Here is a 25,258-nt window from a genome sequence, read left to right as displayed (position 1 = left end):
TGTGAGACATGGGTGATAACAAAAGATTCGAAGAGAAGACTATTGGCATTCGAAAGGAGTTGTTATAGAAAGATTCTGAGAATAGGATGGATGCAGAAGGTCACCAATGAGGAATTCTATAGGAAGATACTGCCGAAAGAGAACCTGCTGCAGAAGGTTATAAAACGGAAGCTACAACTATTTGGACCTATTTGCAGAATGAACGACAAACGAAAAATCAAGACCCTGGTGTTCGGCATAATGGATGGCTCGAATAGGAGAGGCAGACCCCACAGAGACTGGATAGATGATATAGTAGATTGGTGCGGAGCTAGTCTACAGAAACTAAGCCACTCTGCACAGGATAGGCAAAGCTGGAAGGAAATAGAGAGAGGGGCATCAGACACCAATGGGCGCTGAGCTCACGGTTATTGATGATGCCAGAGGGGAGTTGAAGATTAACATAACCCAAAGGGTCACAAAGCTAAAGGAGAGAAGGGACCAGCAAAGATCATCTTGTCTGACTTCCTGCTGTATCTGCAAAGCACAGGCCATCAAATCCACCCGCAACAGCTGCTAACCCCTCTCCCCTGCCCGACTGAAATCTCACCAAAGCATTACAGCACCTGTGTGACTAAGGCTCTAGGTAGTCTGCATTCATAAAGGCAAAAATATGTACAGGAGGTGGAGAAATTACAATGGGAGGAAGTACATAGACTCCGGCCCTATTGATTGCATTGGGCAGTTAAGAAGGGCTAAAGTGGATGTGTTTTATGGAGCAATTTGAGGTACCTGGGATGATGAAAAAGCTGGCAAGAAAAGGGTTAATTAGCCACTCTGGTAGTGAGTTGCCCAGTCCTCCTTCAGCGCTCATCCATCTATGGCCTTTTAAGGCAGTAATTCAGAGCTCTGTGTGCACCGCGCAATTAACCACAGTGTTCCTTGCAGAATAGTCCCTAATCTGAGAGAGCAAGTGTTGCTTAGATTAGGAGTCAGAAACCCAGTGTGCAGTTCTTCACTCTGCCAGAGATTTCTTGTGTGATCTTGGGCAAGTCTCTTAGGCTTCTTGGTGCCTCTGGAAAATGAGGCTAATGAGACACGTTTCTGCCTCCCAGGAAGGACAAACACATCAAAAGAGTGTGAAGGTGCTTTGAGCTCTACATAGCTGAGGAACCAGGTATGAGCTAACTATTATTGTTTTAAATTGTGTTTTCTGGCTATGAGCTATAGTTCAAATTAGCCCAGTCAGGCCCACCAACAGCAATTCTGAGCCCCAGGGCGGAACAGTTAACGGATCCCCACTGGTGCCCATGTGCGCTGTGGCCGCATTCTTCTTGTGTGGTCAGGATTGCTTTGAAAAAATGAAGCAACTGCCAAGCCACCAGCATGCTACATAATTTTGCTGTTCACAGAACTATCCACCTTGCATGCGCAGGATCTGCACACATAGCTCAGCCTCTTAATTTGCTTAATACAGCACACGCGTCGAACAGTAAAAATAAGTAACAGAGCGACACACACAGAAAACAAAACCACAAGCAAGTGACAATGCTGAGAATACGAAGGAAAGCAAAAGATCAGGTGACTGGCATTTTAAATGAAGGTTGAGAACCCATATTGTGCAAGCACAACAAAGCCATGTGGAAATCAGCAAAATTCTCCTGGTTTTACAGTGTGTAAAAGAACAGAGCAGCCCGGCTGGGTCTGACCAGTGGAAAGAGATGACACCTGAATCAAAGCTCAACTCTTACAGTGGGAATTCCTTCTACAGCCTTGGACTGTCCCTGTGAAATCTCCATCTCCTGCACAAGCAAGTTTTACCCTTGCAGTGCAGAGCTGCATTGTGCTGGTTAAATGCCTTTAACAGCATTCTGTAAGCAGAGCTATGCTGCTTATCTGTTAACATGGGGAAAATCCCATCAACAGTTTGCGATTAAAATTCAGGTCATCATCATGGGACAGCTCTGTGAGGGTGGGGGAGGAAGAAAATACTGAGGCATTTACCCCCTGAAGCAAAAAAGCTCCCTCAGAGCCAAGATGGAAGGCAGTGTCTCTTGGAAGCAAACATCTGTGAAGCAGCACTTTGCGGGAAATGTTTAGAACTTGCGCCGGAAAAATATACCGAGTAAGGAGAAAGCATCAGAGGGACAATAAGCGTTATAATTTGGGGAATGCAGACACGTTATCTTTCAAGGACGCTGCCTGAACGTGCCTCACACCAGCACAGAGTAGTTTCTTATGAATTCCTGAACACGGAGGAGCTTACTAAAGGTTAACTCTCTCGTCCGGCACCCTCGAGACTGACTGGTGCCGGACAAAAGGTCAGTATCGTCTAGCAGCATTACCAACTCTTCCACTGCTTACTGGGCTCTTCGAAGACATTTAGGGCAAATTACAGCTAAATAACGCACAGAAAACTAAGAGCCAGGACTGGTGGCTGTCAACAAACTTTATGGGACTGCAGGAAATTTGGACACAACCATGATAAGTGGTCATCCAACTAACTAAAATCATGCCGGATTACGGATGTTGCCAGATGAGAGTTCCAGATTAGAGAGGTTCAACCTCTATTATATTTCAGTCTTTTATGAAATTCATAGAGTCCAGGATCTGAAAAAAAAAGTAGGCTGCATACGCTTGCACCTAAATATTTTGGCCTATCTGGATGCCTCATTTTCCTTGTCTGTAAAATGGGAATAAGCAGTCGCGCAATTGCTGTTCATGTTCATTAGCTCTGTTTGAACAGTGATTTGAAATATTGTGGAGTAGAAAGAACTCTACAGCTATGTCTAGACGGCGGGTGCTATTTCAGGGTACAAAGGTATCATGAGATAGCTTCCCATGTCTATGCAACACACCCAGTGTCTCGAAACAGTGTTTGAGATAACAGTTTGTGCTATTCTGGCATCCCTGTAAACCTCGTTGCATGTGTACAGGGATGCCTTGAAAGGAGGCTTTATTTCACCAGGTGGTGCTGTTTAGACAGCACCATGTGCCAAAGTAGCCTATTTCAAGGTTAGGGCACTGTCTAGACGTAGCCTATAGTTGCCGCTGAGCAGAGTTTTCTGCTTCAGAGACAACATTTCTGCTTCTTTAAGACTGCTGTGCCTCACCCGGACCAGAGGTGGCATTAGTGCTGAAAGTACAGGCTGGACCTCCCTTGTCCAGCACCCTCGCAAAGCCATCCCCTCCATAGGATGTGGTGGGGTGGTGACCCCATGCTTTTGGGGTCCCCATGGTGGCTTCCCCAGCCGTGCTATGGATAGAAGGGGCTGGATTATCTGGGGTCAGGGCCAGGCTAGGGCGCCAGTGGTGGTAGAAGCAACAGGGAGTCGGAGTGCCCGCCTCCTCTGCTTCGTTCCATCACCCTCCTGGCCCAGCGGTGGGATGTGGAGTGGAACGGAGAAGGCTGGTGCTCCCATTGCCTGCGTGGTGTGTGGGGTAGGGAAGAGAGTTGCCCTGGCCCCTGCCATCCCCTGGGGATAGCCCTGCATGCTCAGGACCTGAGCAGTCCCAAAGGAGGGATTTAGCAGGACCAGAGGCGGTGAGGCCACTCCAGGCTGGCTCTGACCCCAGCAACTGTCAGCTCCCTGCCCCTGACCAGCACTGGCTCCACACTCTCGGCCGAAGGGGATCCCTGTCCCAGGCTGGTGGGGCTGCCTGCTGCCAGACTGGCTGAGCTGACAGCTGCTGGCAACTTTTGTGGCTGGAGCTCTCCGGCAGGATCACGGATGTTGCTGGACTAAAGAGTCCTGGACCAGAGAGGTTCAACCAGTAGCGTGATTTGGCCCAAAAGTTCCTCAGCCACATACTTTGTCCTCTTCAAAATACTGATGAGCTGTTTTTAATATGCAAAATACTCGAAAATTCACCTGCACCGGGAGATTGTTTTGGACAATTATGCCACACAAAGGAGTCAGCCGACTAAAGAAACTTTGGGGGTCATTTGGTCAAGGTATTCCTGAAATAGTGACTTCCCTTCCAGGCAAGTGGGCTGCTTAAAAATGTCAGAGTTAGGGGGAGCCAAACAAAAATATTAAGATGCTGATTCTCACGACATTCCAGGATGAGCTGAGCTGAGCTGAGCCGAGCTGTTCGGTGGCAATCTGGAGAAAGGGCGTGTGGAGATGGGACAAATTCTGGCCCCCCAGGGATAGATGCCGAGGACTTTTTCATTCCACAGGAACTTGGTCGGATTTCAAGGCAAGAAACTCCAAAATCCCCACAGCCTCTAGCTCATTAGTCAACGCTAATAATTAATCTTCCCTTCAGTCACTAGCCAACGAGAGTTCCATAGCACACAGAGTTGGTTGTCTCCCACAGGCCTGAAAGAGCTGTTCTCTTTTCCACCCAGCGATCTCCAGCAAGTTTCTCATCCGGCAGTTCCGCCACACTCTGAAAACCACGTAAAACCATCACCAGCAACCTACTGTCCTGGCCTTCCCCTCACACCCTCTGCCAAACCAAGCTCATGAGCCAAAACCACACGCCAATACCACAGCTTCTGCGGAAATAAACAGCGCTCCTCTTCCACTGCTTTGCCTACTGTTGATGCTTATCTGCTGCCCTCTGCCACCCTTTCAGCTAACTCCAACCATTTGGCCCTTGCATCTAATGCCAGTTTTCAGAACTCCATTTGGGCCAGTTCTAACTTCAGGGCTGCCTCTCTGAGACCTGGACCAGGCAGGTTTCCTAGGCTTTCATCTCCTCACCCTCATTTCTTTCGGAGGGAACTGACATCTTTGCACGGCTTTCATGAGCAGAAATCTGGTTTCCTCAAAGGTTTTTCCCTGCAGGGACTAATCCACATTTTGGGCACAGATGTTCAAACTGAGCACTGGGCAATTTGGCTCGTTTCTTGCTTGCTCATTGTGCTCGGTCTTTTCTTTGTTTCCCTCCACCACAATAAACACAAAACAAAATGTAACTCCTCTTCTTGCTCCGTTTCCAACTTGTCTCACTTCATCTCCTCCCACTAGTTGTGATGTTGCATATAAGTGCCTAGAGAATGAGCTCTCGTTAACTGATAAATGGGGTGTAGATCCTTGTGACTATTCCAGGCTGACTTCCTGGGGGGAAGAACACAGGATTGGGAGTCACCTCTGTGAAAACCCCATTTCTTCTGTAAGAAGACACCTTGCAACCACACAGCTCAGCCTCTTACTCAGGAAGAACAGGGCATTTACCTTGGAATAGGACCACCATCAAAACGAATGACTTTCCCTCCCTTTCAGTTCCTTAATTCAATCAGTGTGTACAAAGCAGAGCTAATTACAGGATAATTGGCCTCCTGGGAGGCATCCCATCAAGCTCCAGGGAGTGGCTCCTCTAGGCAGGCTGCAAACTCTGCTACTTTTTTTCCTACGTATTCCAAATTGCTGGGGTATCTGATTTTCCAGCCTGCTGCTGCAGGGGTGTACCAGGGTTCTGGCTGGCTCGGCAGAGCTCCAACTCTCGAGGATATGGTTTACTCCATGAGCTTCAGGTCCGGTTCTGGGCTCTGTGGGGCTGCACCAGGTCTCCCCATGGGCCCCGTGCGCTGACCTTCTGCCCCAGTCCAGGGCTCATTAGGGCAGCAGCGGGGCTTCCTGACACCCTGCGCCTCGAAGTCCAGCCCTAGTGAGGGGATCTGTGGCGCGGCATAGCAGACAGGACAAATCACAAACAATTAGGGCTGGAAGAGACCTCAGGTCTTCAAGTCTAGCCCCCTATTCTAAGCAGGACCAACCCCAACTAAATCCTCTCAAAAGCCAGGCCTTAAAGACTGCTAAGGATGGAGATTCCTCCACCACCACCTCTCTAGGGAACCCATTCCAGTGCTTCACCACCCTCCCGGTGCAATAGTCTTTCCTAATATGCAACCTGGACCTCCCCCCTGCAACTTGAGACCATTTTCCTCGGTCTGTCACCTGCCACCAACGAGAACAGCCTGGTTCCATCCTCTTTGGAAATCACCTTCCGTTGAAGGCTGCTATCAAAGCCCCACCCCTCCTTTGTTTCTCTTCTGCAGATGAAATAAGCCCAGTTCCCTCAGCCTCTCCTCATAAGGCATGCGCCCGAGACCTCTAATTTTTTTCATTGCCCTCCGCTGGACTCTCTTGAAAACTTACTGCAGGGCAGCACTTGCCTTACTGGACACGGTCTGTGCTAGGTGCAGTGAATAGGCACAGAAATGTGTGCCACAATCCCCCAGCGTGGAGACGGAGAGAGCAAAGCTGATGCTTACTGAGAGGAACGGGGCAGGTCGCGCTACTCTGGGGTATCCTAGGAGCTCTGGGTTCGCAGAGCCTGCTGCGGGGAATGGACTCAGGGAGGCTTTACTGCTCCCAGCTGGTAGCCATGTTCCTCACTTCTCCTCAGCAGCCACCTTCCCTTGTCCCCTGCAGCCCCTCCTACCTGTACACAAAGAGCAGAGCTGGTAGCTGAGGGGCAGTGCAGTGTGCCCAGGAAACCTCCCTGCAGTGCCCCACAACTGGCCCATACCACGACACTCACCCCGCTGGAAATCAGGAGTTACAAAGTTAAGGGTGCGGCTTCTGCACACCGCCTCACCCCATGCTGGCCTCTAAGTGACGCCCCTCGTCCTTGTCAGACACCGCAGGACGCCACCCTCCTGGAGTGTTTGAAGGACAGTGGGGAATGGTACCGGGACTCTGAGCTCTTGACTAGGAAAACGGTTGAGCTGTTGAGGTCAGTCTTAGTGAACACTGAACCGCTTTTCCTAGGCAAGACCAACTCCGTTACAGACTCTGTTGTGGTAACACCCTTTCATCCCGCCTTCAGGAATCCCTCGGGCACATCGCCGCTGTTAGCCTTGACGGCCCCGGTGGTCCCTAGCGACGTGTGCTGACACCCGCTTGTGGCTGCTGCAGCAACGGTGTAACGTGGAGATGGAGGCTGCATGGGAGTGTGTATATGTGTGTGCTACAGCAACATGACACTGTGGTAGGCTCGGAGGTTGTTAGGCTGGGGCGACGGACAGGCAAGCAGTTGTTAGGAGGTAGTCAAGTCCTCTGACATTCCCTTCCCCTGCTACCAGCCCCAGTGACGTGCCAGTGTCTGCGGGTGGTACTGAACGCCATCCCGACCCCCCCCAACTAGTCCTCAGAGCAGTAATGGCCGACACAGCATACTGACGGCTAGGGCAGTAGCTCTGAGAATGACTTGGAGCTGTGCTGAGCACAGAGAGTGGGTTTACTCCTTTCTCCCCTGGGCCAGGACCAATGCTGCTTTGATTTTCCATTAATTCTGCACTTCCCACTGTGCAGAGGTTTAAGTTGAGCCACCTGCCACGTTCTAACTTAAGCCGTCTTAACTCTGTGTTCAGTTTTTTTGTTAGCCAGCTGTTGACATACACAGATGGCCCATAGGAGAACGAAGAATACGCCCGAGTAATACCATAAATTGGCCGTGCCCCACCATTCCAAGAGGAGTCCCCAGTTGGACGCTGCCCCTCAGCTTCTCTTTCTTCCCTGAAATCAGCATTGTGCGCCCCCAAGTGACGCAGCGCCTGGTGCTGATGGTCGGTGTTGTACAAAGCCTCCACTCGGGCTAGCTAGAAGTACAACCGGGACACACTGGAGAAAATGGCCAAAGGTAGGCAGAAGTGGAAGACCTTCATTGCTGCCCTATACAGCAGTGGGTGTAATAGGCTTTAAATAACTAACTCAGTCCAGTATCAGAGAGGTAGCCATGTTAGTCTGTAGTTTCAAGAACAACAAGAAGTCTTGTGGCACCTTATAGACTAACAGATATTTTGGAGCATAAGCTTTCGTGGGCAAAGACCTGCTTCAGCAGATGCATGAGTGGGGGGGGGGGTTTCCGAGGGGTATTTGAAGAGTGGAGTCCCAGTAAAGGGGGAAGGCCAGAGCTGACGAGGTCTATTCAGCAAGGTGGAAATAGCCCAATATCAACAGTACTTATCCAAAGAGGAACAAACAAGTCAGATTAGAAAGGGGGATGTGAGCCATTGTCAGTGTCTAATGGGGAACTATCAACACCCAGAGCAGAGAAACTGTACTTTGTAAGCCGCGAGCCACTCCCAGTCTCTGTTTAATCCATGGTTAATGGAGTCAAATTTGCAAATAAATTGCAGCTCAGAGATTTCTCTCTCCCTTTGATTTCTGAATTTTTTTTGTTTCAGAACCGTCACCCTTAAATCCGCCACTGAGTGTCCAGGGAGATTGAAATGTTTTCCCACAGGCTTCTGTACATTACCACTCCTGATGTCTGATTTATGTCCATTTATTCTTTTACGGAGAAACTGTACAATGCAGAGATAAGTCATGTAATTTTCTGTAAGCTTTGTTTTGTAGCAGCTGCTAGGTTTGTAGTAGTAGTATAAGTTAGTAAGAAATTGTTTATAGATCCCTTAAGTCTGAAGGAAACCCTGGTTGTTCCTTTGTACAAGAAATTGCTTTCTCTGAGATGAACTTGCCTTTGTGTGAGTGAGGAAAGTGTGAGGAGGGGTGTGTGCATACAGCTGAATCAATCCCTGAAGCCAGCCTGTCTGGACAAGCAGCTGCCAGGACCACCTGGATGATCAGAGAATAATAGGAGCTGAGCCCTGCAAAAGTACCCATCTGAGAAAGTGGCCCCTTCAACAGAAGATCAAAGCTGATGACTCATGGTCATGCAGCGTCCTGGGACAGTGGGACAGGACAAGAGCTGTGGACTGAAACATATAAAATATGGGTGCAAAGCTATAGTTCTGTTTCTTGCCATGATCACTTGGCAGGAGTGAGCCTCAGCTGTGGGAGGGAGGTAGGAGGAGCCCCAGAGCCCTGGTCCCCTCCCCACCTCCACAGAAAGCTTAAGAAAAAAAAAAGACCAATGCACATATTTTCCCCACAGCAACAAATAACGGTCTACTCATTTCATGCCACTTTTACTTCTCTGCTACTGCTGGTGGTGGCACCACTGCCTTTGGAGCAGAGTATCTAGCCAGGATCTGTCTCCCTCTGCTCTGCCTTCAGAACTGGGCAGCTGGAGGGCCATAAACGTTTACAAACACCAAGATGGAGCCGCAATCAAATACGTTGGAGAACCACCAGTGTAGAATGCAGACCGCTCACAAACGCTCTCAAGATTGTCCCTGAACACAAAACCTTAACAGTGACCTCCTATACATCTGACGAAGTGGACCTTTGCCCACAGAAGCTTATGCTCCAATATACCTGGCAGTCTATAAGGTGCCCCTGGACTTCTTGTTGCTCCTATGCTTGGATATCAACAGATGCATGCTTTATTGTTACGCATTCCATGCCCTTGGTAAGTTCTTCTGCTTTATAGGAAGGCCTTAGACTGCTGGTGCCCATTTTCAACAGCACGAAGACTAAAAGGAATACATGGTCCTTATCACATTCATCCTTTTAGGTTTTGGATGCATGGGCTGAGTCCCGAGGTAACAATTCAATGTAATGGTGTGGTGGGGGGCATCCTACATCTTTGGCTCAACTCAGAGCTGAGCTCCTCAGAGTCAGGGAGAAGGGTACTTGCATCGACTTGAAAACTGTCAGGAGCCGCTTCATTGCTGAAGCTGTTGATGACTACAACTAGCACACGAGACTGTAACACAGTGCAGTCAGTTCAGCGTCTATATCTTATTTGACAATTACTAACAGTGCACACCGCCAGAACAATGCTCCATGTGTAACCACACCACCTGGCAGATGGGAGGGTGCTTCATCAAGGGGCTGTGTGACCAGTAACTTCCAAAAGGACTCTGCTGACCCTCTGACGGACCTCTGTCAACTCAGTACTGCTTGTTGCAGCAGCATGGCCCACACCTGCAGTCCACCATCACGTGGGCCTCCTGCACCCACCTTTCCTCCAGGTGTCTGGTCTTCCTTGGCGGTACATCGCATGCCTGTCAACTGCCAGTGCACACCACCCCCCACCATTCTGGCCAGCAGTCCAGGCTGAACTGATGACTTCCAGAGCTAAACACATTGGTCTTGCTAATCTGTGCTGAAAAGGCAGGCTCTCAGGAAAAGCCTCTTTCATTCTCTGTGGGCTGTGCCCAGGGCAGGACAACGCACACACAGAGATACGCGTTACATCAGCAAAACATAACAAGAGACTGAATGGTGCTTTGTTGTTGTTGTTTTCGGTGAGTCCCAACATAATTTACAAATTGAAACCGTTTTGGAACTTAAGCTACGGGAAAGAGGCTCAAGCACAGTAGAGCTCACGTACAACCATCCTATCGCCCAGAGAGAAACTTGGAAGAATTTAATATTTCCTATAATTTTGGTCGATAATATAAATGTCTATTTAAAGCATGTTTCCAACTTTTTTAATGATTTACACTTTTATAACAGCAGGGAAAAGTTGGGGGGAGGGGGCGACAGTAATTGTTTAATAGAAGTAGATGCTGAGATTCAAATTAAAACTTTTTAACCATTAAAACACAGTTATCACCTGCCAAAAAACAACAAGCAGAGACCCTTAAACTCTATTAAGTTCTCTGGCTGTGTGTTTCTTACCTTACCTGCCTATACATTTTTGTGTGTGTTCTAGGAAATCAACATTCACTAACAAGAGTCTAATCCTTCCAAACCTACTGACAGATCGGTGGCTGAGTGCAAACACCTTGATCTCCAGAAGCAGAGCATGAATCCCTAATACTTGAGCTAGCAGAAAAGTTGCTAACACCTGTGTAGATCAGCCAGTGATGAAGGACTTCACACATGCTTTCCCCACCAGGGTACACAACGATTTATTAGTCTGCAGTAAAATAGCGAAGATCAGAAATTCTGGATTCTCTCTGGCTCTGGGAGAAGAGTGTGATCTTTAGTAGTTATAGAAAGGTGAACCGAACTGGCTTACTCAATCTGAAAGGCAGCTTAGTTCATTTGCTGAGACTGTAATTGTCACATTCAAACAGAAACCAAAGTTTCATCTCCTGACTGTGAGCTTCTCTAAGCTCTAATTTACTTTAAAAAACAGGGTGTTTAGTAGCATTTCCTTTTCTTTTAAAGGGAGGAGCTTACAGCTTTACCGATACAGTGAACTGTACAGGACCACAGACGATAGAAGAGCTGAGATCGGAACGCAGGGATGCGCGCGCCAGCAGCTGCACAGAGAAAGCACCCCGAGGGTCCCCTGGGGGGCGGGGGGCTGAGGGATGCCCAGAGGGGCTGCGTGGGGTGGCAGAGGGGCCAGGAGAGCACATGGGGGGGCGGGAACCACACAGGGGCAGCAGCACCTGGAGACCCCCACTTCCCCAGGAACCACTGCCGGATGGGGCGTGCCCCAGGCAAGTGCGGTACCCCCTATCCACACTCCCACCTCCCCTTGTGCACCCCTCTCCCACCGGAGCCTGCACCCTGTCCCCTCACCACCTGTCCTGGCCCCCAAATTCCCTTCCCTATCTCCAGCCCTGAAAATCTCTCCCAGAGCCTGTCTCCAGGCCTCCCTAACCCCCTTCCCTAGGCCAGAGCCAGCACCCAGACTCCAACCCAGAGCCTGCGCCCTTCAGCCTGTCCTACACGCACATTCCCTCCCAGAGCCCACACCCCAGACCCCCACCTGCTCCCAAGCCCCCACAGAGCCCCACTCCTCATCCTTCCTGCAGCCATATTCCCTCCCAGAGCCTGCCCCACTCCTGCCTCCCAATCCCCTCTTCCAGTCCAGAGCCTGCACCCGTCCCCCACCCAAACTGACCCTCAAAGCCTAAGCAGGTATGGGGCATGGGGGGCAAGTTGGAGTGGTGGCAGGGCACGTGCTCTGGGCATTCAGGCCACCACCAATACTTTTGCAAACCTGCTGCCTCTGGCCAGACGAGGGAAGTGCAGAAATACCTGCTCAACCTTCACAGACATATACAATGCACTTTCACCAATACTTTTTTTTTTTTTAAAATCTCTAGCTCGGCAAACAGCCTTCCAGACTCACGACGAAAGAGCCTCCTCACTTCCAGACTGAGCCCACTTCAAAGGCGCCTTACCTGCAATGACGATGCAGCCTTTACCCAGGGTCTCCAAGAGGAAACAGGTCAGCATCTGCAAAAAGAAACAAAAAAGCAGTCAAGTTATCACTTTAAAGACTAACAAAATAATTTATTAGGAGAGCTTTTGTGGGACGGACCCACTTCTTCAGACCATAGCCAGACCAGAACAGATTCAATATTTAAGGCACAGAGAACCAAAAACAGTAATGAAGGTGGACAAATCAGAAGAAAAATTATCAAGGTGAGCAAATCAGAGAGGAGAGGGGCAGAAGGGGACAGAGGAAGTCAAGAATTAGATTAAGCCAAGTATGCAAACGAGCCCCTATAGTGACTCAGAAAATTCCCTTCCTGGTTCAAACCACATGTTAATGTGTCAAATTTGAATATAAAAGAAAGTTTGGCAGCTTCTCTTTCAAGAGTGTTGTGAAAATTCCCCTTCAGTAACACGCAAACTCTTACGTCATTAACAGAATGGTCCACTCCATTAAAATGCCGGCTATCGGGTTTGTGGATCAGGAGTGTTTTTATGTCTGTTTTGTGCCCATTAACTCTTTGTCTAAGGGAGTTAGAAGTCTGTCCAATATACAAAGCATCTGGGCACTGTTAGCACATGATGGCATATATGACGTTAGTTGAGGAACATGAGAACGTGCCCGTGATTCTGCGAATAACCTGGTTAGGTCCAGCGATGGTATCTCCAGAAAAGATATGTGGACAAAGGTGGCAGCGGGCTTGTTGCAAGGAAAAATTCCAGGACTGGTGTTCCTGCGGTATAGACTGTGGCTGTTGGTGAGAATCCTCATAAGGCTGGGAGGTCGTCTGTAGGAGAGAACAGGCCTGTCACCTAGGGCCTTCTTGAGCGTGGCATCCAGAAAGTGGTTTAATCATTGAATGACTTTAAAACGGCCATCTGTGCAGTGAGGAAACCTCAGCAGCTTCCCAGAAAGAAGCACAACTCTGGTTTTCCCTGCTACACAGGGGGTAGTTTACACCCAGAGCCTCAAAGTTTTTTAGGTGCTTAACAGCCATGAATTGGTAATGAGGAGGACCAAGGCCTCTGATGCAAATCTACATCAGTAACAGGCTGGATTTGGGGATGGGTGCTGTTAGAAGAGACTCACCACAATCGCTGAAAAAATGCTGAAGAATCGGATGAACCACAAAACATGCTGGACACTAAAACACTCTCAATTTCTCCAGTGCATTGGAGGCAGCTACAGAAATTCTGGATGATAACAACCCAAACATAGAATGGAGTTCTGCACACAAGTGACAGTTTCATGAAGCCGTTTGATGCTCTCAGGAGTGGTATGATGGGAAAGAGAGAGATGCAATATAAGCTTCAATTCTATCATTTTTTCAACTCTCAACCTCATCGCCTCCTCCTAAACCCTGATCACTGTCAGCTGATCCTCAACCCTCAACCTCAAAAGCTGAAAATAGAACCCCAATTTAGGAGGCTGAAGTCACTACGGAGCTGTTTCCAACGATGATGCAGATGGTCCCCTGCAACTTGCATCAACACCACTTTCTTCACTATCTAACAACTGACTAGTGGTAACAAATGTCATATAAAGCAATAAAAGCAGCACTGTTCTCATTTTTATGATTGTGCAGTATTGTAACATATGTGGGAAAAACTACTGGGTGATTTTCTGGGAGTTGCCAACCAGTCAGAATTTTTTTTACATTGAAATGAATGAGAATTTCAGTTTTGATTTATGAATTTTCACCTTACGAACAGTTATCATGGAACGAATTACATTCATAAATCGAGGGAAAGGTATAGTCACACAGAGAAAGAAGCAGCAACTGTGACATGAAACCAGATCCTTAGGTGGTTTTAGCAGCGTTGACTTCACTGGAGCAACATTTGTTTACACCAGCTGAGTACAATAACTCCTGGTGTAAGGCTGTTATTACGTTCCTAAAAAATGCTCTTTTAAGTGAAAAAATGTTAAGCGAATCCAATTTCCCCATGGCAATTAATATAAATTGGGAGGTAGGGGGTTAGGTTGCAGGGAATTATTTTTCAGCAAACAAAAGACAGTATACACTTGTACATATACAGTATAAGTTTTAAATAACTTTAAACAAACAGTTTAAGACTGTACACAGCACGGTTGCTCGTGAGGCTTGGTTGAGGTCATAGAGTCAGAGTGTGGAATATTTCCCAGCAGCGTCTTGTTAGTAAATGATGAATTAGCACTCGGCTGAGCCCTCAAGGATTAACGTCTGCTATGGAGCCTCCACTCCGGGGCAGGAAAGTGGCTGCAAACACTTCCCTGCAGAAACTGAATCTAATGAGGAACCCACATTATCCTGTCAGAGTGCCCTGCTCTCTCCTCCGGATGGTGCATCCACAGCTGCACAGTGCCACAGGGTGGGACAGAGATGCACACACTGTGTGAGTGCTTGAGAGAGAGAGAGAGAGAGAGAGAGAGAGAGAGAGATGGGCATTGCCCATTTAAGTACGCTGACCCCACTTCAAGTACACTGCCCCTGTGAGTAGACCAGGATGTTGCTAGCTGTGATCCCTTCCTTTGTGGAGAACAGGCATGGTGTGTGCGCATGCGTGTGGAGGGGACATCCTGACATCTGTACCTCTCCCCCCTACCCCTCCAGCAGGAGGCTATGGGGAGCAGCTCCAAGGCAAAGGCCAGGAGCAGCATGGCAGTGCGGGGAGGGGCTGCATCCCTTACAGGGAACTGAGAGGAGCTAATGGGAAGCTGCTGCCCCCCCCTGCTTCCAACCCCCGCATAAGGGTAGGCTGCTTTTCCAGAAATTCCTGCAAGTAGTGGACAAAGCAGGCAGACAAACAATGTTCTAAGATAGCATTGCACAGCTCTAAATGAGCATGTGCAGTAACAGATCAGCACGAAGTAACAAAACATTAGCTGAGACAATCTAAAGTGAGGAGTTCCTGTACTCAATCAGCAGACCAACAGGGAAGACATAAGACCTTGGGAACGAACACTCAATCTACACTACAGCAGAGATCCACGCTCTGAGATGGAGCCATCAGTAGCTGATTTACTAGATCTGGGGAAGAGCCAACAAACTGACTGTAGATCACTCTCCAGTCAACCCCACTACTCTACCCCAGACAAGAAGAGTAAGGGGAGTGGACGGGAGAATGTCTCTGCTTGATCCCCCATGGCACAGACCCTGCGATAACTAAGTCTGAGGAAAGTCCACTCCAGCTGCATTATTCACACAGTGGGAGTTGCACACATTAGACGGACTTTTGGCAGAAATGTAGTTATGGCATAGCTTCCCGGCGGGTTGAAAATTCCGAAGCTCTAACTCCTGCCTTGAAATCAGGCAACCACTACCTAGGAGCCACTGTGGAACTTCTCTAGTCCTGCATCCAGTCTGGTTTTAGTGCTAGCAAATGTGTAAGCTAACAGAAATGGGCACAAGAGCTGTTTTGGCTTTTGGTTTGTTTAGAGAACGGGGTGGCAGTTAAAATAGCAGCATGCCACTAATAAGGGCTCATGTTACACTTACACCAGAATGACTTCCTTTTAAGCCTTATTTTCCTCTAGAATAGTTTGCCTGGGTAGATCTGCCCAGCTTAAGAGACCACTGTTACTACTCTCACACGTTGTTGATGCTACTTCCTGCATCTTGTCTCAAGGCCAGATCTTGAAGACACACACCCAGCTACCCTCACGCAGCCCTGTTAACTTTCAGTTGGGCTGTTCCTCAGAATAAAAAGACTCACCCAGAAGTTGGCAGGATGTTGGCTGTTGAAGTTGAATGTCTGACAACGGCTGAGAGTCCAGCACAATGGGAACTGAGTCTGATAAAAGCCTGTGGCAGCTGCTAGCAGAATGTTTACGATCAGCACTCAACACACACTATTAGCTACACAAGTTTATCCTCCCACTGCAGTCAGCTGCCCTGTTAACAGTGGAAAACAATGCCAAGCCGCGGGTTATATTTGCCATGCAGGGGCGGATTAAGAACAGGCAGGACCCTGGGACAACAGTTGCAAACTGTACCCTGATATATAAGAATATTAATGTGACATTATTTATGTTTTACAATTTAAATCATAGAACTATAGAATAGAGCTGGAAGAGATCGAAAAAAGCCATCGAGTCCAGCCCCCTGCTCTAAACAGGACCAAACCCATGAGATCAGCCCCACCAGGGCTTTGTCAAGGTGAGACTTAAAACACCTCCAGGGCTGGAGACTCCACTACTTCCCTGGGGAGACCATTCCAATGCTTCACCACCCTGCTAGTGAAAAAGCTTTTCCTAATGCTCAACCTGGACCTTTCCAACCACAACTTGAGACCATTGTTCCGTGTTCTGCCATCGGTGACCACTGTGAACAGCCTCTTTGCAGCCTCCTTTCAGTATCACTCCTGACGCCTAACAACATTCCACTTAAATTCATTTTACAATGAGACTGACATGGGAGATTGTTTTGTCCCGTGAAAGAGAAATTGTTTAAGCAAGATGGACTTACGGAGCCCGGCCGCCTCATGTCGGGGGACCCTGGGCAACTCTAATGTGCTGCTGTTGCCAGGCCAGATGAGCCTGCAATCAGCCGGTAGCAAGTGCTACACTTCAGTAACCTTCTCGAGGTGCTTGATGGGGTCCAGCTTCACACCAGTCTGTGGCTCCCAGGGACTGTGGATCTCCGGGGGGCGGAGGGCGGGCGGGCAGCCAAGGGCGTTGCTGGGGATAGAGGAAACAGGAAGCCACGTGGGGAATTATTGCTTCGTCCTCAGGCCCGGCTGAGCACGGCCAGTCCACCCCCGCCGTGGAGCAAGGGAGAGCGGGGAGGAGGAGCGGAGCTGCGGCCCGGCGGAAGCTTGGCGCGGGGGGATCAGCCCAGGGCTGGGGGGGGCTGCAGCCGGGAGGGGCGGGAGGCCGGGCCTGGCTGGGGGTGTTAGCAGCAACCCCCGCCCCCGACTGCTCGGGGCCCCGGAGCCGCTGCCCCCGGGCAGGCCAATCGCTTTCGTTTTCCTCCCGCTTTGCTGAGCCAGGGCCCCGGGCGGAGGTGGGGCCGGGCACGAGCCGAGCGGGCCGCCCCGAGAGCAAAATCCCGGGAAGGGAGAGCCGCGCCCAGAGCCGACGCCCCCGGGCACGGCGCGCTCCGCACTCACCCTGCTCACGGGCCGCCCTGCGCCGCTCCCCAGCGCCTGGCCCCGCCGGGCGTGCGGCTGCGCTGCGATCCCAGGGCGCGTGGGAGGGGCGGTGGCCTGGCCGGGCAATAAACGGGAAACAATCTGCGGACAAGAGAAGAGGCGGTGCCTGGGGCTAGCAGTTCCAGGCGGCTCGGGCCGCGAGCTAGCGTCCCCTTCGGTGGCCCTGCCTGGGAGGTGCAAAGTCCGAAGTAGCAGGACTCCCTTACGCTGCCCAGTACCCTTTATCAGGCTCTGTACTTTAGTCAAGTAATTTATTTTTCATGACGCTTGTACCAAAGAATTTTTTTAGAAACAACCAGAAGCCCTGGGGCACCTTATAGACGAGCAGATATTTTGGAGCATAAGCTTTCCTGGGCAAAGACCCGCTTCATCAGATGCACGGCGGGGGATTGTCAGAGGAGGTTTTAAATATAGGGGTTTATGAAAAGGAGGGAGTCTCCATCAAGGGGTGGGTCAGAGTTGACGAGGTCTGTTCAGTCCGGGAGGATTTGGCCCATTATCAGCAGTTAATGTGGAGGTGTGAATATCAAGAGCGGAGACATCAGGTCGTTTCAGTCAGGGAAGATGCGGCCCATTATCCGGCGCTAATGTGGAGGTGTGAGCATCAGGAGCAGAGAAACTGCTTTTGTAACTGGCCGGCTCCTAGTCTCTGTTCAATCCTTGGTTGATGGTGTCAGATTTGCAAATGAATGGTAGCTCTTCAGTTTCTCTATGGAGTCTGTTATTGAAGTTTTTTTATTGTAGGATTGCTACTTTTAAATCTGTCACTGAGTGTCCAGGGAGATTGAAGTGCTCTCCTACAGGTTTTTGTGCGTTACCGTTCCTGATGTTTGATTTGTGTTCATTTATTCTTTTGCATGGAGACTGTCCAGTTTGGCCAATGTATATTGAAGTGGGGGCATTGCTGGCACACGATGGCATATACTATATTAGTAGATATGCAGGTGAAAGAGCCCCTGACGGTGTGGTTGATATGGTTAGGTCCTGTGCTGACATTGCTGGTGTAGATATGTGAGCAGAGTTAGCACCAAGGTTTGGTGCAGGGATGGGTTCCAGGTTTAGAGTTACTGTGGTGTGGTCCATAGTTGCTGGTGAGAATTTGTTTAAGGTTGATGGGCTGTCTGTAGGTGAGGACTGGCCTGCCTCCCACGGTCTGTGAAAGTGAAGGACCATTGTCCAGGAGAATACTTCAATCTCCCTGGACACTCAGTAACAGATTTAAAAGTAGCCATCCTGCAGCAAAAACACTTCAAAAACAGTCTCCAAAGAGAAACTGCAGAGCTGGAATTCATTTGGAAATTTGACACCATCAGCCAAGGAGCGAACAGAGACTGGGAGTGGTTGGCCCATTACAAACGTTGTTTCTCTGCTCTTGATGTTCACGCCTCCATATTAACTACCCATAATGGGCCACATCCTCCCTGACTGAATTGACCTGATTTTTCCGCTGTTGATGTTCACACCTCCACATTAATGACTCATAATGGGCCACATCCTCCCTGACTGAATTGACTTGATTTCTCCTTTCTTGCTGTTCACAATTCCACATTAAGTGCGGATAAGTAGGGTGACCATATCTCCCAAGGCCACATACGGGATGGGGTGGGGTAGGGAGGTGGGGGTGACAATGATGCACAGCAGACTCAAACTCCAGTGAGTTCAATGGAAATCAGATAGATAATGTGTTAGTCTTTAAAATGCTACATTTCTGCTGCTTTGTTTTGCTTTTGTTCAACAGTTTTTTTTAATGGAAGATCAGTAAACATAGTACATTTTTCTAACTAACAATAGGTGAATGTAGCCAACTGGCCTTCCTGTGGGGGTTCCTCCCCCTCTGGGTCAATGGGCGGCCACTCCGCCCCACTGCCATGGGTACCACAACAAATCTCCAAGTCCAGTTCCTTGAGTCCCACCTTGCCTCAGGTGAGTGAGAGGCAGCAGCTGAAAAGCCCAGCCTTGCTTCAGGCGGGCTCATGGAAAACTGGTTCAGGTAAGGGCCTAGCCCTAGCTCAGAGCAGCACACACATGCTCCCAATGCGCTTGGGCCCTAGCATGGGGCAGGGCAGCAAACAACAGTTCACAGAACAGCAAGAAGTGCTGTGGCATCTTATAGACTAACAAATATTTTGGAGCATCAGCTTTCGTGGGCAAAGACCCGCTTTGTCACAAAAGAAATTTAGTGTGAGCACAGTAAGCATTCGGAAAACTTAATTAACTGCTGAGAGAAGTAAAAAAGAACAGATTGAGAGGGCCAGACTAATACCTAGAAACCAGCTACTTCTAGATAGGCCCGAGAAGGTCAACAACAGAACACCACATATCACTACCTAACTCATATCCCTCCAGCACATTATCAACAAGCTGCAACCTATGCTGGAATGTGATGCTGCACTCTGAGAGGCTCTGGGTGAGAGGCAACCACGTAACCTCAGGAAAATTCTCCCTTTCAACTACATTCCATACCATAGAAATACTAAACCTGGAACTTTTCCCAGCAACAAATCCTGTTGCCAACTCTGTCTGCATATGTACTGTGCAGGCATCGTCACTGGACCTAACTACATCAGTTACACAAAACAAACATCATCATGATTATAGAACTCATGATGCACCCCCCAGCAATGCATGAATTTGTTGTCAAACCTCTGGATAGGCAAAATATTGCTCCTAACCAGGAAATAAAAGTGCAAATATGATGCTAAAACCCTACATTTGGCAAACAGCAGCAGTGGTGATCATGAGGAGTAAAGCAGGTCGGCAGGAGAGTTTTGCCTGTTGACTTCCCTGTGTGAAGATGACCAGGTAAGTCGATTGCAGATAAGTCAATTCTAGCTATGCAACTGCCACAGCTAGAATTATGTATCTACGAAAAAAAGCAGTCCCAAAACCAGAACGGGGAACACACTTGCATAGTCCTCAAGCCAAGTGAACACTTTGTCAACCCATTCTAAGACTTAGAGAGCCTCTTGAACCCCAGGCTTGCAGCTAGGCAACCTAGTGCAGTATCATATGCAGCTTCCACCACGGCAGGACATAGCTGAGTCTTCCAGTGAGTGTTTCAGTGCCTACCTGTCTCTTTTGTGGATGATTGAAAATTATGGCTATTCCCTCTGTGAATAGTCCCTCCAGATCTGAAGAAGTGGATCTGTCCCATGAAAGCTCATCACCTAATAAATAATATTGTTAGTCTTTAAGGTGCCACAGGACTGCTTTTTTGTTTCCTGTCGTATTTATCTTACAGCATTTTGAAATGTTCAATTTACGGGGGTGTAGGGTCACAACGACAAAGTAAGTTATAATCTTGAGTTTGTAATGGTATTGCTACATTCTCTGGCTTACGCATTAGAATACTCCTGTAAGAACCTCCAACAATACATAATTTTAATATTTATTATGGCCATGCATAGTTGTTTTTTTATTACTAGGGTTATACTGTCAGAGCATCTAACAAGACATTAATGCTCTATTTAGGAAATGAAAACAATAAGTTGTATAAAAAGATTTTTAAATTCCTGGCTAATTAATAAACGACTGTTCTTATGGATCGTTAAAAGCCATGGTGTGATACATATCATACAAAACAATTTTATAAAGATACACAGCTACTAAGTTTACAAAGTCAGACAAACTAGGGGAATAGCTACAGAGATACTATATTATTTTACCTCTCCTCCATCAGTGCTGGGGACTCTGCTCACAAAATAGGCTAGTAACCGGTAACCAATGTGGGCCTTTAACTGCCATTATTGTCTGGCATTTTTGCAACTAATTCCCTGTGCCCTGTAGTAAGTCTCCAATGTTTTTCTGTACAAGGTCGGACAAAGCTGTTCCGCACGTGGCCAGCAAGGGGAGTCTGAAACCAGAACTGGGAATGCACTTGCATAGGCCTCAAGCCGAATGAACACCTTGTCACCCCATTCTAAGACTTAGAGATCCTCCCAAACCCCAGGCTCACAGCTAGGCAGCCTCGTTCAGTATCATTTGCAGCTTCCATCACGGTAGGCCACAGCTGAGTCTTCCAGTGAGTGTTTCAGTGCCTACCTGTCTCTTTTGTGGATGGTTGAAAATTATGGCTATTCCCTCTGTGATTAAGTCTCATTGGAGAGTTCAAGTTTGCTGGGCTTTCCAGTAATGGTGGAAGACATGCCAAAACCTTGAAATGGACAATTTTTTCTTATTCTGCTTGAATGGCTAGCATTGTTTGCTGTGACATCTCAAGGTGTAGCATTTTTTTAGGGTGCTGAGTAGGAATGATTGCTAAGGAGCTATAATATAAATTGGGTTCTCAGGGAACATTAGACAGCTGGTGTCAATGCGTGATACCTCATTGACTTCAGCAGGGCTGCCTCCATATATACCAGTGGAAGATCTGGCTTGCTAAGAATTTTCAGACAGGGAAGAAGGGGATCTCATTAGTAGAGCTCCCTGGGGCAACAGAGTAGTAGGAGTAGGAGTAGTAGGAGCAAACCTCTCCCACTCTGACATCTTGGAGCATAGGCCATTGACAACCATTTTCCAGTATCCCTAGGACAAAGATCACAACCAAATTCCCTGGCACAGATGGTATCGTGGAAACATACTTTCATATTGAATACCGATGGCCCCCAGACAGCTGTTGTTTTGCATCCAGATTGTACCCAAATTCAACATCTTTATATTTTGGGAGAGATGGGCAGATCCTCCACTGGTGTTAACTGGTTCTTATCCTCAGTGTATCTGGGTTAAATTTAATCCGGGATTGTGCTACGCAATCTCCTGGTGCACTTAAATCCATTCAGATTCATGCCAAATCCTTTCATTCCAAGACTCATGGTAATTCTATTTCTTCCTACCCGATTAACTATTAAGCCAAAACGAGACTCCTTGGTTACTTCATTTTCTTAATAGCCTAGTTTAGCAGGTGAGAAAATTCAAACAAATTATTTCCGTTGAGTCATTTTTGTCTGCTATTTTAGTAACTTTTAAAAATATCTTAAAAATATTAAAAAAAAAAGTTCTTCTTTTGCGCCTGGATCTCCCCCAATAGCAATAAGAGATCTATGCATGGGAATAGTGTAAAATTTTTGAGTTGAGAGCCATCCTTTGGCTCATAGAAAAGTATTGATTATTATGGGACATAATGAACATGAGCAGTAGAATTCAGTTTTAACACAAGGTGAGATCAATTGGTTAATTATGTTTATGGCTGTAATGTCTGAGGTCCACCATATGGACTTCCATGCACAGTGTCTTTGCTATGCATCATTTTAAACAGGTGCTCACTGCAACAAGCATAATACTGATATCAAACACAACTCTGCTGTTTTAGGGGCTGATCCTGCAAAGCTTTAAGCTTTGGTTTAATGTTAGGCATGTGAATACTCCCAATGAACAGGCATCTATTTGAACATCAGTATAAGGTATTGCGGGATCAGAAGCTACAGCTGTGCATAGGTCAAATCTCCTTGTTCCTCCAGCTCATTCTGTCCCTGAGAAGAACAGCAAAAGTTCTCACCTGTTTGTTCTTGCCTTGTCCCAGCAAGCAAATGCACTTGGCCCAATAACTAGGAGCCAAATTCCGTCAATAGCTTTTTGAAAAAAGCAAGTACCTAAAATCTATCTGAGGGTCACATCTCATCTGGTGTAAACTGGCATAGCTCCAGTGAAGCCAAAGGGATTCCACCAATTTACATCACCAGAGAATCTGGTGTAGTGTAGAGTCCAATAGAGCTGCACCACAGGATGGCCCAGTGCAGGGATGTTTTATCTGCAGAGGATGTGCAGCTTTTCCTGAGTAACTCTGAGAAGAGACATTATCCCTTGTTGGAGTTACAAGAGTAGCTAGTCTCTGCACATGGCTCTTAGCCGCTTCCCTGACCTCACTGCAGGCGCAGAACACGGACTTATGCAAGACGGGAAAAACTGATGTAGGATTCCAACTTTTGACTTCATAAACAAATTACAGAGCAAACTCCCTGTTCTGCAGGTGGATAGTGTGTGTGTGTGTGTGTATATATATATACTACTGAAAAGAATTAATTTATGTATTTCCAGAAATTCCTCTGATACTCCTCTGAACAGCATTTGTCATTGGTTTAGCAAGGAGCCATGAACTCTGCACAGCAGGAGGGGATTCCATACACAGTTCTTTAGTCCATTGCTCACCTGGATTGTTTCCCTTAATTCTGTCCGTTTGGTTCCTTCTACTGATTTTAAAAGGGAACATTTCACAGGGTGCTGTCAGTTTGAATTTTTGAGTGACAAATTCATAAAGCCCAGTTGTAATCTGCTGATGGCAAGTGCTATATAATGCCTATTATTATTATTAAGTAATAACAACAACAATACTTTTTTTAAAAAATCACCTTACGCCATGCTTACACCGGGCTACAGTGCAGGAAAACAGGACCTATCCACCTGCTCACTGGTTCCACTAAGGACACTGGGCTCCTGGCTCCTGAGCTGTCACCTCTTTTGGGCAGAGACCTAGGTCTCTGTATTTTCTGATTTGGGTTTTTCCAGGTTATGGAGTTTACTGCCTATACTGTGATATCCCCAGCAAGCCAGACTGCCCAAACAGGTCAAAGCCCACCCTTACTTTTCTTACTACGAACAGTGGCACTGCCAGAAGTTATAAACAACCACTCAGATCTTTATAAACAAGTACTTTTATTCTTAAGGTGAAAACATGACAGAGAAAACATATTTAGTTCCCAAGCACACTCTAAAGACTTACCTGAGGTCACCATTCAGTCACCTTGGGCCTCAGTAGGCCATAGTCTTTCCAGCCATGGCCTGGAACGTTTGTGGCTTCCTTGGACAGACGGTCCTGTCCATTTGCTGGATGAGAAAAGCAGCCCTGAGTCAATTTAAACTCAGGGTATTTTTCAAGAAACCCCCTTTTTCTTTTTTTGGTTGGTCTTTGGCAATTCCAGTTTGAACCAGTATTTTTGAGCCTCTCCAGGTGGAGTACCTGTCTGGAGGTGCTATAACCTGAGTGAATTTACCTAGTGACTGCCCCCACCCACACATGCTGTTTTCAGTTTTTTAAGAGCCTTGGGGTATGCTGAGATTGGCAGGGTAAAGTAAGGCACCCTCCCTTTTCTGCCGCTCTGCATGCTTCCGCCTCTTCTACTCTTTCAGTTTCACAGAAATTGTTGTTAGTAAAGATTTTTCTTTTGCGACCCAACGAAGACTCCATACGTGAGCTACCCCAGAGCAGTACATGCTCTCACGTTAGTGCATGAGACAGGAAGTGCACTATATTGTCAAAAAAACACCGGTGGAACTGCCCACTTAAAAGGCTGCAAAAGCACCCACTGTTCCCTGGTCTATTTCACTGATAGGTGTCTTGGTCATTTTTGTAACAATTGCAGATAGAAATTATTCAGATGACATGGTGATTTTTCAAATTGGGGTTGCCCCATAAAGTTTCTGAAGCCCAGATTCAGTAAAGAATTCCTGTCCTCCCCATGTCAGTGGGGAACATAAGAACGGTCATACTGAGTCAGACCAAAGGTCTGTCTAGCCCAGTATCCTGTCTTCTGACAGTGGACACTGCCAAGTGCCCCAGAGGGAATGAGCAGAATAGGTAACCATCAAGGATCCATACCCCATAGCCCACTCCCAGTTTCTGGCAAACTGAGGCTAACGGCATCCCAAACATGGGGATTGCATCCCTGATCATCTTTCTAATAGCCACTGAAGGACTTATCCACGTGTAACCCATCTAGTTCTTTCTGAATCTAGTTATGGTGTTAGCCTTTACCATATGTCTTAGCGACAAAGTACTTCCTTTTGTTTTTTTAAAACCCGCAGCTCATTAATTTAATTGGGTCACCTCTGGTTTTTGTGGTAAGCAAATGAGTTAATAACACTTCTGCATTTTTTTTTCCGACACCAGTCTTGATTTTATAGACTTATCATATCCCCTCTTAGTCATTTCTTTTTCAGGCCAAAAAGTCCCAGAGTTTTTAATTCCTCCTGATATGGCAACTGTTCCACACCCCTGCCACTGTTCTTACCCTTTCTTGTACATTTCCAATTCCAATATATCTTTTTTGAAATGGAGCAACCAGAACTGCATGTTTTCAAGGTGTGCTGTGGCTTTATACAGGGGCAACATGATATATTCTTTTTATTTTATTTCTCCCTGTCCTAATGGTTCCTGGATTCTATGATTC

General features: G+C 47.5%; 1 protein-coding gene across 10 annotated transcripts in view; it reads right to left on the bottom strand.

Moving 5' to 3' along the window:
* LOC142019959 (uncharacterized) overlaps window positions 1-17,167 on the bottom strand; it is a 29,998-nt gene extending 12,831 nt beyond the window's left edge. For 2 of the 10 annotated variants that reach the window (XM_075007390.1, XM_075007399.1), the window contains exons 1-4: window positions 17,055-17,167; window positions 16,412-16,623; window positions 12,605-12,751; window positions 11,930-11,984 (exon numbers count right to left, since the gene is read on the bottom strand). In XM_075007390.1, coding sequence (XP_074863491.1) covers window positions 11,930-11,984; window positions 12,605-12,751; window positions 16,412-16,429 — 220 coding nt within the window. In that variant the 5' untranslated portion in view covers window positions 16,430-16,623; window positions 17,055-17,167. Of the gene's footprint in view, window positions 1-11,929; window positions 11,985-12,585; window positions 12,752-13,053; window positions 13,231-15,659; window positions 15,839-16,411; window positions 16,624-17,054 lie in introns of those variants that run through there. The other 8 variants (XM_075007398.1, XM_075007400.1, XM_075007392.1 and 5 more) reach the window with 7 other exon arrangements.
* Between the last annotated feature and the right edge of the window lie 8,091 nt (window positions 17,168-25,258).

Source organism: Carettochelys insculpta, chromosome 13 (genome assembly GCF_033958435.1).
Source record: "Carettochelys insculpta isolate YL-2023 chromosome 13, ASM3395843v1, whole genome shotgun sequence".
In the NCBI taxonomy this organism is placed as follows: domain Eukaryota; kingdom Metazoa; phylum Chordata; order Testudines; family Carettochelyidae; genus Carettochelys; species Carettochelys insculpta.
The sequence above is the reverse complement of the archived record's forward strand: the minus strand, read 5'-3'. Positions and strand labels throughout refer to the sequence as shown.